The 13,914-nt window shown below is 37.2% G+C and overlaps 1 protein-coding gene across 1 annotated transcript in view; it reads left to right on the forward strand.

The window, feature by feature from the left end:
• The window catches only part of Mei4 (meiotic double-stranded break formation protein 4), a 607,360-nt gene extending 602,252 nt beyond the window's left edge, over window positions 1-5,108 (forward strand). The window contains exon 8 of the mRNA XM_052715252.1: window positions 1,863-5,108. Within this exon, the coding sequence (XP_052571212.1) occupies window positions 1,863-1,868 (6 nt within the window). The 3' untranslated portion in view covers window positions 1,869-5,108. The remainder of the gene's footprint in view (window positions 1-1,862) is intronic.
• The last annotated feature ends 8,806 nt before the right edge of the window (window positions 5,109-13,914 follow it).

Here is a 13,914-nt window from a genome sequence, read left to right on the forward strand (position 1 = left end):
TAATTTCTCCATTTCTAGGTCAACACATCTTATAATGACATAGCCAGAACTGTTAGTAAGTGACTCTTCATTTATAGTAATATGTTCGTTTAGTTTAGTTTTGTTTTGTTTTGAGACAAGATCTCACTATGTAGCCCTAACTGGCCTTGAACACACAGAGAGATCAGCCTGCCTCTACCTACCTAGTGCTGGATTAAAAGCATGCTCCATTTATTTCCTGCCAATATTGTTTTAAGGCAATAAGCTATAGCAACAGAGAACATACATTCATAAAACCACACAAAATGGTGCCATATAGTTCCTTGATTATCACAAAGCAATCCCTCCCATATAAATATCATAAACTCCCTTCGATTTACATCTTTACCAGTTCAGTAGTTTAATGCAGAGGTTCTCAATCTTCCTAATGCTAAGACCCTTTAATACGGTTCCTCATGCTGTGGTGACCCCAACCATAAATTATTTTATTGATACTTTATAGCTGTAATTTTGCTACTGTTATTTTATCCTAATGTTATCATAATGTAAATATCTGATATGTGACCCCTGGAGAAGTCACAATCCACAGGTTAAGAACCACTGGTTTAGTGTAAACATTGATTTTTCTGTTTTACAAGTTTATTTGCCCATTTTGAACTATCTCAAATAATAAAGCATTACAATAAGTTTCATGTATTGCTCAGACTTTCAGCTTTAAATTTTGTAAGTCCACATGGATAATTTTGATCCTTTGTATGTCTATGTCTGTTTTCCAATAAGTCATCACTCTGCTTATAAGAAGTAACTTGTACAGGTTAGATTTGGAGCAACTTGACATAATCTAGAGTCATGTGGGAAGAGAGAAGAACCTCAACAGAGTAAATGCTTTCATCAAATTGGTCTGTATCAAGACTGAAGCTTCTTCTTCTTCTTCTTCTTCTTCTTCTTCTTCTTCTTCTTCTTCTTCTTCTTCTTCTTCTTTTTGATTAATGATGTGGGCAGGCACAACCTTCTGTGGGGCAAAGTGCCACTCCGAGGCAGGTGGTCTTGAATTGTGTAAAAGAACAAGTGGGCAAGCCAACGAGCAGATTGCCTTCATGGTTTCTGCTTCTGCTCCCATTTGAATTCCTGCCCTGACTTTCTCAGTGCTTGACTGTGATCCAGAAATGTAAGACAAATGAACCGTCTCCCCCCGAAGTTGCTTCTGGTCATGGTCTTTATTACAGCAATAGGCAGCAAGCCAGGACATAGTCTGATGCTCTGATATTATCTTATTGAAAGTGCATTTCATCTGTTGGTCAATTTAAAAAAGATAGAACCTTTTAAAATTCTAAACTTTGTTTTAAAATGTGTGCATATGCATTTGATTGTTAATACTTTACATTTTTTTAATTTCTTCCTTTTTTATTTTATGTTTTTGTTTGTCTGTGTGACCTAGGGTTCCACAATGAAGCATAGGCTGGCCTGTTATGTGTTATATCATGCAAGCCTACTTTAAACTTGTCGCAACTCTTATGTCTCAGCCTTTCAGGGCATTACAAGTGTATACCACTACATCTGGCTTTAAATTTTACATAATTTCTCACATTAATTTTACAGTTTGGAAAACATCTTTTTTCATATGACATTCCTGTTGTAAGCAACAACAAATACAATAACATTTAAAGTTTTGGGGACACAGCATAAATGTTGGGTATAATGCTGTGTGTATACTGTACCTGTACATGTCCTCTGAACATACTCCAGGAGAGGCTGCTGATAGTCTCCTTTTACAGTTGAGAAAATGCATCCAGGTATTGATTTTTCCTTTCCCAAAATACCCTTGCTCAAGGCTGGGGTGGGAAGTATAAACAAAGCCTAATATGATGCTTGCTGTTTCCCAGGTTTAACCTGTTGGCTTCGTATGTTGTGAACTTCCTTGCTTCAGATGACCTTATCATCAAGCCTTCTTTTAAAATGCCTCAACATATGTAAGTTCTTGCTGTGAGATATCTTTCTGTATGCTGTGAATATGTGTTGCTCTGATTGGTTGATAAATAAAGCTAAATTGGCCTATGGCAAGGCAGCTTAGAGGCAGGCAGAAATCCAAGCAGATAGACAGGAAGAGGAAAGGCGAGGAGGAAGAGACACCAGCTGCCGCCAGGAGAAGCAAGATGTGAAAGTACTGGTAAGCCACGGCCTTGTATCAACTTGTAGATTAATAGAAATGAGTTAAGTTATAAGAAGCTAGCTAGCAAGAAGCCTGTCATATACCATGCAATTGGTAATTAATATAAGCCTGTGAGTAATTATTTTATAAGCAGCTATGGGACTGTGAGATGGATGGGACCAGAGAAACCTTCTGACTGCATTTGGCACTCACCATTGGGCATTGATCCACATAGACCTAAAAAAGCTTAAAGATTCTGAACACATAGAAATGGAGCAACAATAGGCTTCCTAGTCTCATGGTCTCATGCCAGTAGCAGTGTAGAGACTCATCTCCCAACATTTGCCTGTGACATGGAGCTGGCCGCCAGCCACCATAAGCTAAGCAGCATGACAGATTCCCGCTGCAGTACACAGTGGCATCTCCAAGCTGTGCAGCACACCATGTGATAGATTTAGCTTTTGCTAGTTAAAAAAAAAAAAAGTTTCTGGGCTATACACTGCTGGATGGAGGCATAGACACACTGTCTCCCAGAGGCAGTGGAGAGCATGGCTCCCAGAGCTGGAGGTGAATTACCTCCGCCATATTGAAAAGCTGAAATGGGCGGAGTCAGCCTGCCACTTCAGTCCTAAACAAGTAGTTTAGCAGTTTAAAATCTCTCCTGGTAAGAGAAAGATTATAGATTCACAATAAGTCAGATTCAGATAAAATAAAACTCTAAATGGTTTACATTATATGTAAAAAGGTACATAGGCCTGGAAGAGAGAGGAAAAGGAGTATATACAGTTATATAAAGAAATAGCTTTAAAAAGTAAAGTCTTTAAAGAGACAATAAAAATCATATAAAAGTTAAGCCATGTAAAGATGGAAATCACACAGTCTGGATTATATTGTTTTGGGGATTTTTAACTGGAGAGAGATATTTGATTGTAAAGGCTGTTGAGTTAAACCAATATATATATATTAAAGGTACCTTGATTTCAAAATTTATGTCTAAGGATATGTTGCTTTGGAAAAGAGGTTCTGCTTTTGTTTCCACAGAATATGAGAACCTGTGGATTGCTTCCAGGCTAATATGGTTTGACCAGCCAAGACCCTCTGAAAGATCTCTGATAACACCATGGCCCAGATGATCTAACATCCAAAATCAGCTTCAAGGCAACTGGCTGAGACAATGCAGCCTCACAGACTATTCTAGTTAGGATTTGAAAATAATTCTTAATATTCTCAGGATCCCCATAAGATTGCCAGTGCTCTCAACTAGCAGGAAGTAGTATGAGAAGCTATGCCCAATTTCCCAAAATATTGTTTATAAATATTTATTTTTATTTAAAGGGGGTTGATTTTAAATGCAATCTCTTTCTAAAGAAGAAAAGGGGATATTATAGATATGATAAGATAAAGAGTAACAACTTGTTTAGAATGTTTTACATTGCTATGGATTTTAGTTTATTACAAATTAAAGTTAATTTTGTTATACTGTATATATATTTCTACTCTCTTATAAGGTATTTTGTTTATGTAACTCATTTAAATTGTAATGAACAATTAAGAAATATGTATTAATAATTAGTCTTCTAGGATAGTCAAACTTACAGTCATGTTAGTTAAGTTTTCTAGGTATACATAGATACATTTCAGTTAAGTAGGTAATCGTCAAACACTTCAAAGATCTACAGAATATGGCATTTAAAATGTTTTAGTAACTTAGACTTTCTGGACAGTGAGACACATTTGCTCCTGGTAGCACCAATTTACTTCAAAGAGGAAGATGGGCATTAAAGACACTCTATATGAAGTTTATCTTCTTCTTGACAAACAATAGCCATTTGGGCAAGAAACTGCTCTCTTGCCTGGACTGCTGATAATGTTATATAAACTGGGCATGCAGGACCCATAGGAAGGTGACCACTGAACTTTGCAAGGAAAAATGGTTCTTCAGGTTCCTGCTTCACAGAGGAGACTGCCACAGAGAGAAGCGACTAAAAGTTTCTAGGTCTATTGGCTGAAGATGGATACCCCAACATTACAAAGGAACTTTGAGTGATTGTCCAGTCAGCCAGCTGTCTCTATCATTCTAGATTTTTGGAAGTTGCTTACAATGTACTTCTTGTTTACTTAGGTAATATATCCTTCTGAGGTCTTTGATGTAGTTGAAGACTAGATAGTTATAATTATAATTTTCCTTGGTTATGATAAAAGATAAATTAGATATGAAACTTTAAACTCATAAATATAGGATAGATACAATATTTTCTTTGACTTTGTCAAGTGCTAATGGACTAGATATTGTAATTCCTGCTTTATAACTGTTCTATTATATATAATTTTACTATGTTAGAGTTAAAACCTTCCTTTTTGTTTAGACAGAAAAGGGGAAGTGCTGTGGTATGGTGATATTTTGTCCCCCAATATATTGTGCACCCTAATAAACTTATCTGGGGTCAGAGAACAGAACAGCCACTAGGTAGATATAGATGCCAGAAAATGGTGGCACACAAACCTTTAATCCTATCACTTGGGAGGCAGAGATCCATCAGGATCTCTGTGAGTTCAAGGCTACACTGGAAACAGCCAGGCATGGTGACACATACCTTTAATCCCAAGAAGTGATAGCAGGAAGCAGAAAGTTATATAAGGCGTGAGGACCAGACACTAGAGGCTTTTAAGCTTTGAGGCATTTTAGCAGTAGTTCAGCTGAGATCCATTCAGGTGAGGACTCAGAAACTTTCAGTCTGAAGATTCGTGGGAACAGGATCCAATAAGGAGTTATCAAGGTGAGGTTAGCTGTGGCTTGTTCTGTGTCTCTGATCTTTCAGAATTTACCCCAATACCTGGCTCCTGAGTGTTTTATTAATAAGACCATTTAAGATTCCTGTTACACTGTGGGATGTCTTCCTGTATGCTGTAAATATGTGTTGCTCTGATTGGTTGATAAATAAAGCTGCATTGGCCTATGGCAAGGCAGCTTAGAGGCAGGCAGAAATCCAAGCAGATAGACAGGAAGGGAAAAGATAAGACAGAAAAGACACCAGCTGCCGCCAGGAGAAGCAAGATGTGAAAGTACTGGTAAGCCACGCATGTGTCAACTTACAGATTGATAGAAATGAGTTAAGTTATAAGAGCTAGCTAGCAAGAAGCCTGTCATATACCATGTAATTGGTAATTAATATAAGCCTCTGTGTAATTATTTTATAAGCAACTGTAGCAACAGGCCAGGTGGGACTGAAGAAACCTTCCGACTACAAGTTCTTCTTGTCCCAAGGCTTTTTCATGTGACAACCTGTCAAGAATGGCCTTTATGTACAATTGTAGAAGGTCTATAAGAGAAATAATTGGATTTGTTCCCATCCAAGATTGAAAATTCTTTTAACTTAGTGATTAACCAAATACTTTAATAATTTTTTAAAGCTATTAAGGTAAACAATATTCAAATGATTTTTAATGTATAATTCTTTTTGAAACAGAGTGTCACTATGTAGCCCTCAACGGACTGAAATTCTATAGACAAGGCTGACTTCAAGCTCATAGAGATCTAACTACATGTGGGGAATGGAAGAAGCCCTGAATGTGTTAGGTCCTGAGTGAATGTGTGTTGTTGACCTGGGCACAGCCATGTCAAGAACCCTGGCCTCAGACCCAGAGGGAAATAAGAAGGTTTCACACACATCCCCCAATTGGAGGAAGGGGCAGTGAAGCTCAGAGTGAATGGAAAAGCCTTCCTCTGATCCATTCATGGATGTTAACAGTATGTGCAGAAAATATCCATCATAGTTTTTTTTTTTTTTCCCTCCAGATGTTTACAGCCTGGAGACTGCTCCCCACGACAGAGCTACTTGTCCTGAGAGTGGCTTAATCTGTCTTCTTGCTCCAGTTTATACCATAAACCTTTTCTTCTTATCTGTATGTAACAACCCCACTTCCTTATTCAACTCTGTAACAAACATTCTGAGATTCTAGAGTGCTATGGCTTCTCCATCCAAGAGCCCAGTCCACCAGAATCCAGACACTTTTCTCTGCATCTGTCTGTCTGTCCTTTCTTCATTCTGATATTACTCATAGTCAGGCCTAGTCCCTGGGAGCTGTGCAAGTACTTAGCACCTGCCCCCACCTCCATGGTGCTTCAACTAAAGGTGTGCACCACCACACCCAGCTTAAGCCATAGCTTTAATCATGCAATGATATATTTCTTATCTTGAGCATTCTATATGAAAGTTTGTTCTAGGAAAATGATCACCCTCTATTCCTATCTATCCTTACCACAATATGTAGAATACCAGTTTTGTTTTTTACTTTTTGTTATTTAAAACATTTCATGCTAAAATAACTTGGAAGCAAATATTCTCAATAAAATCAAAGAGGAGAGGAATACAATTCTACATACTTAAAGTTTTTGCATTTTTATAAATACTATTATATTATATAAAAAATATATAAATATAAACATTATATATTATATACATTTATATGTTATGTAATTGGTATGTAGTCTCGTCTATCTTGGTACAGTTAAATAGGACATTATTTAAATGTTAAATTAATATGAAAAGACTTAGAAAGATGTGAATGACATTGAAATAATTAAGCAAGCCAGTAAGTGCTTTAATTAGGAGCATAATATCACGAGTTCCTCTTGTAGATGACAAAACAGAAAAGTAGTAATATGTACCTTTACAACACTGAGCCAAGTTTAATGACCTCACTTCACCTCCTTTGTTCACTGAATTACTGGTGTGTTGCTAGAGTTTTCCTGCCTGGCCCACAGTCAGGACAAATCTCTCTCACCCGCCAGTCCCACAGCCTCTCAGACCCGATCAAGTAAACACAGAGACTTATATTGGTTTCAAACTGTATGGCCATGGCAGGCTTCTTGCTAACTGTTCTTACAGCTTAAATTAATCCATTTCTATTAATCTATGCCTTGCCACGTGGCTTGTGGCTTACCGGTACTTTACATCTTCCTTGTCCTGATGGCGGCTGGCAGTGTCTCTTTCACCCAGCTTCCTGTTCTTTCAATTCTCCTCTCTGTTAGTCCCGCCTATACTTCCTGCCTGGCCACTGCCAATCAGTGATTTATTCATTGACCAATCAGCAACACATTTGACATACAGACCATCCCACAGCACTGGTGCCACAAACTTTTGAGAATTAAAAAGAAAGGTTACAAGATCTTACTGAAAGCCCAATTTAAATTTTTTATTTTAATCTAATAACTGGCCTTTTGGCAATATTTTTGACATAAATAGGCTAGGGCATTCAAGCTGTTGATAACAGAGAAAGCACATCGAATACTTTCTTGAGTTGTCTTCCTCCTTTAACCATTAAGATTGTTTTATGAGTAATTGTATATGAGGGTATATATGAGGAAGATACTACAGGTAGAATATCAAATATATTTTGAAGCCAACTATTCAGTAAAAGGATTATATAAGAGGTAAGTCAAACATAGGTTTTGTTTTGTTTTGTTTTGTTGTTATTGCTTTGTTTCATTTTTGTAAGACCACCAAACATAGGACATCCTGGCTTTAAACTCATTATATCTATATTTGTAATTATATCCATCTATCTATTTCTATATACATATATATATTACACATATATATCTATGTGTATATAAGTATATGTATATACATACATATACACATATATATATAATAAGAGCATGCACAAGCACTAAGGCTGACCTTGAACTCCTGATCCTCCTGCCTCCACCACCACAGAGCTGGAATTACAAGTGTATGTCAACATGTCCGACTCTCAGACATAGTCTTCAATGCTGGTGATGCTACAAAGTCATGGAATCACCATCTTCGTACCTGTAGCACACCTTGATTTTTCACTAGTCTAGTCTTTAAAAAAAAATACAGTGATTCTTTTCAAGGAAAACTAATGCTAAATTAAATAGTACCAAACAGTTCCTTATTTGTGAATACATTTTATGTATTTCATGGAAGAATTTATGTTTTTATTTATATCAACAAAGTATCTGGTACATAAATGTCAATTGTTAACATCCTGATGGTTATATAAATATTTCCTGGGATTTCCTCCTTTCTTATTTGTATCACCAATTCCCTTTTTTTATTATCATATGGAAATGCTATCCTATTCATGTTCCATATATATGTGTGTGTGTTTGTATGTGTGTGTGTGTGTGTGTGTGTGTGTGTGTGTGTGTGTGTGTGTGTGTGTGTGTTTGCATGTATCCCAATGTGGGTATGTATACACCTATTTGATCCATCCATCCCCCACGATATTATTTTTTTTCTCTTTCCATTTCTTTAGAGCAAAACTACTCAGAAGAATTGACTGTATTTATTCATTGCAGTGTTTTTCCTCTTGTTTCCACTTACCAGGCCTTTTTTCACACTCCTTCAGTGAAATAAGTGGAAAGGTATGTCCTTTATCCTGGGGCATGTGGTTGATGCTCAATATTGATTTCTGATTTGGCCTCAGCAGCATTTGACACAGCTGGTGCCTCCTTCCTCCATATGTATCATCCTTACTGGGCTCCAGGGTACCAATGGCCCTGATTTCCTCCTCATTTTTAAGTCTCTCGGCTCCTCATGTCATTTTCTCTCCTCATATGATTAACTTTTTTTTAAAATATGTTACAGTTCTCTCCAATGTGATCCTTTGGGACTCATTCCTTAGAGAGAGCATGCCCTCGTGTTCATTGCTTTTATATCCATTTAAGTGTTTATAATTTCCAAATTTTCTCAAATTGACTCCACTGCCCTCTGAAGCATCTAACTTATGTATTCAAGGGATTACAGGAAAGGGAAACAATCTCAAACTGTGCATATCTAAACCCTAATGGCTGCCTGTTCCTTCGTAGCCTTCTCTATCTCAGTCAATGGCAGCTGCTTCCAACTGTTCAGGCCACAGCCATTAGAGTCACATGTCTCTTCCTCTGTGCCACCTGATGTCTATTCTTTTAATGAACCCCACAGCTTCTACCTTCAGAATATATCCAGAACCTTCACCTTTATGTCCCTGTAGTGTTATCCTTGTTAACTACCAGGCCTCTGTGATTATCAAGGCTCTTCTAACTGCTTGTTTTATAACACTGAGAAGAAGTCAGCCATTACAAAAGCCTATGCACTCAACCTGCCCTTCCTTACACTTAGGTCTCCCTCCTGATGCCTTATTTCTGTAATGCCATTCAGTGTTTCTTTCTGTCTGGTTTACTCAACCCTAACCAATCTGCATTCTGCATCAAGCACAGTCTACCCTGGCTCTTTGCTTTCATTCTTCTTTTGGGTGGACAAGTTTCTTCAAGATGATTGTGTGCTTGTTTTCTTAATACGTCCAGGTCCTTATTCTTGAGTATACCATAACCACATCCAACTATCTTCCTATTTCATATCCCCTGTTCTTTTATACTTTTCCTCTCTCTTTGTTTTTCACTATCTAGGATGCCAGTTTAACTCTATTCATCTTACAAGCACTTTTCATTGCCTTGCCCAGCTATCCCTCCTTACCACCGAGCTCCTGGCACAGCACATCATACATGCACAACTTGTTGAACAAAATGCCGTATTAAAGTTTTGATGAAGAGCCAGGAGGCACTTTAAAAGGATTGGATCACTTCTTGGTGAAAATATTAGAAAAGACTTCAAAGGGCAAGTTTCATGTGATTGAAAATGTGATTAAATGACAGGCAATATGCCTGTGTGTATGGGGTAGGTGCCCTGTAGGAAGGGGCAGCAGCATGGTGCTTGAAGAGAGAGATCTGTGGCAATAGAGGCTGCAATAAGAACATTGTCATTCATATTGGCAGGAACAGAGTAAGTAGAGTAGACTGGGGAGGTAGCTCGGGGCATGTGAGATAAACAGAGTGCTTATTCAGTTCTTTGAAGTGAGCTGTGCAATGCCTCCCTTCCTTGAGCAAGCAGGCAGATTCCTGCCAATTCACATTTAGATATGAGACCTGCATGAGGAAATTATATGCTATAGTTGTAATATCTTCCTCTTCCAGAAGTCGTGCAATGATATTTTTTTTTTTTTTTTTTTTTTTTGCTTCTCATGTTGGCTAAAGGAAATCGAATCACCAAACCTCATTTCTTATTGATGTGGACCAGACATATATATACTTTTAGGAAATATAAATCCCAATTTTTAGAATATTCTAAATTATACTATTTTAAACAAACCAGAAAATTAGAAGCATATTTAAAAGTTGCAGTACTCCAAAGGGATCTTTCGAATAAATATTACACTAGAATTGTTCTTTTATAGAGTTGACCTAAATTTGAGTCAGAAAAAGCAATCAGTCAACTCATGTAAGAAGGCATCAGAGGAAATTCTTCTTGTAGGTTGTGATATCTCTGTCTCCAATATGTGCTTCTATTTATCTGCCTGGTTTAAAGAAGCAGGCATATAGCTCAAATTCTCTAAGACCTGAGAAGGTAGTCTCTCCTAACAGGGCTATTTTTCTTTGAGACTGTTTCTCTTAGTGGTTACAAAATCAAGGACTTTGGTTTCCACTAGAGTCTCAATTTGACTTCCATCTCTATTTTTCTCAAATTACAGATAAATAGTGAATTACAAAAGCACAAGTAAATCAACAGCAAACACTGGTAATATGATCAAATTAAATGAGAATATGAAATGGATTGCTTCAAAGTAGCACTTCAATCTATCAAGTGTAGTTTGTAGAGGTTGCTTATTTGATAGCAATCTATTCCGCAAGCAAGTGCTTTTAGTGACACTTAAAAACCTATCTCATGCTGTAGATGATCCGATTTACATTATCCCCCAGGGGTAAAGATATTAATAATAATTGTTGTTGATACATATTTATTGATTACTTGGACATGTCAGGCAGGTAGCATGAGTTTCCTGATAAAATAATTATGAAGATCCTCTGAGCTACAATGTATCAGAAACTCTAAACAAGGGAAATAAGTGAGGCAAGGTGATGCTCAGTACAAGGTCGTAATTAAATGACACAGCAGGATGACAATCAAAGGCCATTTGATCCATGGAATCTTATTCGAAAATTTTCTTTTCTGTTACATCCAGTTTCTCTGGCTATTTAAAAGTGAGCTCAGGATCTGGCACTAGTCATCACATATTAGATGATTTGTGTTGTTCCTTCTGAGTTTTGTAAGTCTCATGAATTTACAATTTTATAGGAGAGGGAGTAAACTATCTCCAATTGACTAAGGACCTGACATGTCCAAAGTCTTTCTTACCTGAAAGATGAGAGTTCTATTTTCTGAAAAACAAAAATAACTATCCAGAGAGTGATCTCAGACTTCTGTCTCAACTTCTACCCACCCAAAAATTCTGCCTGGGCCTGCCACCTGTCCCTCCTCTCTAGGAGCTACTCTAGACATACACCACCATTTGTGTATCTTAAAAACATGTGTTAAAATACTGTGCTATGCCAAACTGGAAAAGGATATATATATATATATATATATATATATATATATCTCCTACTAAAGTTAAATAAAGATGGAGTAAATAATGTAAGTATGTGCAAACATCAGATAAAATCAGGAATTAAAAATCTCTAAACAAACAAAACAAAAAACAGGGTCAGGTGGATCCAGCACAGAATTCTAATAGACCTTCAAAGAAGAGCTAAAACCAATATTCCTCAAAGCACTACTTAAAATAGGAAAGGAGGAATATTTCAACATTCTTTTTATAAAGCCACTATTACTCTGACCCTCAAACCAAGCAAAGCCCAAACAAAAAAAGAAAGAAAGAAAGAGGAAGGAAGAAAGAAAGAAAAGTATAACCAATATCTCTGATGAGCATAAATAAGAATTTTTTTTTCGAGACAGGGTTTCTCTGTGTAGCTTTGTGCCTTTTTCCTGGAACTCACTTGGTAGCCCAGGCTGGCCTCGAAATCACAGAGATCCACCTGGCTCTGCCTCCCGAGTGCTGGGATTAAAGGCGTTCGCCACCACCACCCGGCAAGAATTTTTTAATAAAATATTTGAAACTGAATTTAAGAGCACATAAAATAAATTATCCACCATGATCAAGTCACTTTCATTCCAGAGATGGAGGGATGGTACAACATATGTAAGTCAATAAATGTAATCCATCATATAAATGAACTCAAGGACAAAAATCATATGATCATTTCATTATATACACAAAAATGTCTTTGACAAAAGCTAACATTCCTTCAAATAAAGTCTTGCATAATCTAAGGACATGGGGGACACATATCTGTTGTTGTTTTTTTTGTTTTTGTTTTTTCAATACTTGACTCTGGAGGGCCTGCCACTCAGCTCCCCAATAATCACACAGAAGTTTATTCTTTCTTATGAATGCCCAGGGTTAGCTTGCTTTGTTTTTAGACAGCTTTTCTTAAATTATCCCATCTACCTTTTGCCTCTGGGCTTTTATCTTTCTGTATTCTATATACCTTTCTTTCTTTCTTACTCTGTTGCTGGTTGTGTAGCTGGGTGGCTGGCCCCTGGAGTCCTCCTCTCCTCCTTTTCTCCCTCTTCGATCTCTCCTGAGATTTCTCCTATTTATTCTCTCTGCATTCGAGCCCTGCCTATCCCTCTCCTGCCCTGCTATTGACCATCTAGCTCTTTATTAGACCAATCAGGTGTTTTAGACAGGCAAAGTAACAACACAGCTTCACAGAGTTAAACAAATGCAACATAAAAGAATGCAACGTATTTTGCATCATTATACAAATGTTCCACAGCATAAACAAATGTAACACATCTTCAATATGTGTTCCACAGCACATATCAGTATGATAAAGGCAATATATAGCAACCCCACAGCCAACATAATGCTAAATGGAGAAAACTTGAAGCATTTCACTAAAATCAGGAATAAGACAAGGACTTCCATTCTTTCCACTCTCATTTGTTATAGCACTTGAACTCTTGGGTAGAACTATAAGACAAAAAGGGAGATGAAGGGGACACCAACAAGGAAGGAAGTAATCAGTCCTTATTTATAGATGATATGATTCTACACATGAAAGACACTAAAGATTCTATCAGAAATTTCCTACAGATGATAAATAAATTCAGAAGAGTAGCAGCATACAAAATTCCCACACAAAATTCAGCAGACCTTGATATACAAAAGAAACATACCAAAAAGAAATCATGGGAACAATCACATTCACAATAACCTCAAAATTATCTTGGAATAAATGTAACCAAAGAAATGAAAGACTTGTACAATGAAAATTTTAAGACACTGAAGAAAGAAATTAAAGATTATATCACATGATTGAAGGTTCTATAATACACATGTATTAGTGGATTAATGTGAAAATGGTCATCCTTCCTAAAGCAAAGTGCAGAATCTGAGCAATCCTTATCAAAATTCCAATACAGTTCTACCCAGAATTGAAAAACAGTCTTATATTTCACATGGAAGCACAAAAGACCCAGGATAGCTGAACTGTAGAAGAACTGATGGAGGTATCACCAACCTGGATTTCAAGGAAAACTACAAAACTAAAGTGATTAAAAAAAAAAAAAAACAGCATGGTATTGGCATCAAAATAGCAACTTGGATCAATGGAAGAGAGAGCCACAGCTGAGACAATACCTCACTAAGATTGGCCTGTAGGCAAGACTATGGGACATATTGTAAAATATGATTGATGTGAGAGGGTGTGGTGCCACTCCTGGGCAGCTGGTCCTGGGTTGTATAAGAAGGAAGACTGAGCAAACCAGAGAGAGCAAGCCAGTAAGCAGCACTCTTCCACGGCTTCTGCTTCAATCCTTGCCTCCAGATTCCTGCCTTGACTTCCCTCCATGATGGAGAACTGTAAGCTGGCCTTA

The sequence above is a fragment of the Peromyscus californicus genome, unplaced genomic scaffold (assembly GCF_007827085.1).
Source record: "Peromyscus californicus insignis strain IS unplaced genomic scaffold, ASM782708v3 Scaffold_11__1_contigs__length_118956290, whole genome shotgun sequence".
NCBI lineage: Eukaryota > Metazoa > Chordata > Mammalia > Rodentia > Cricetidae > Peromyscus > Peromyscus californicus.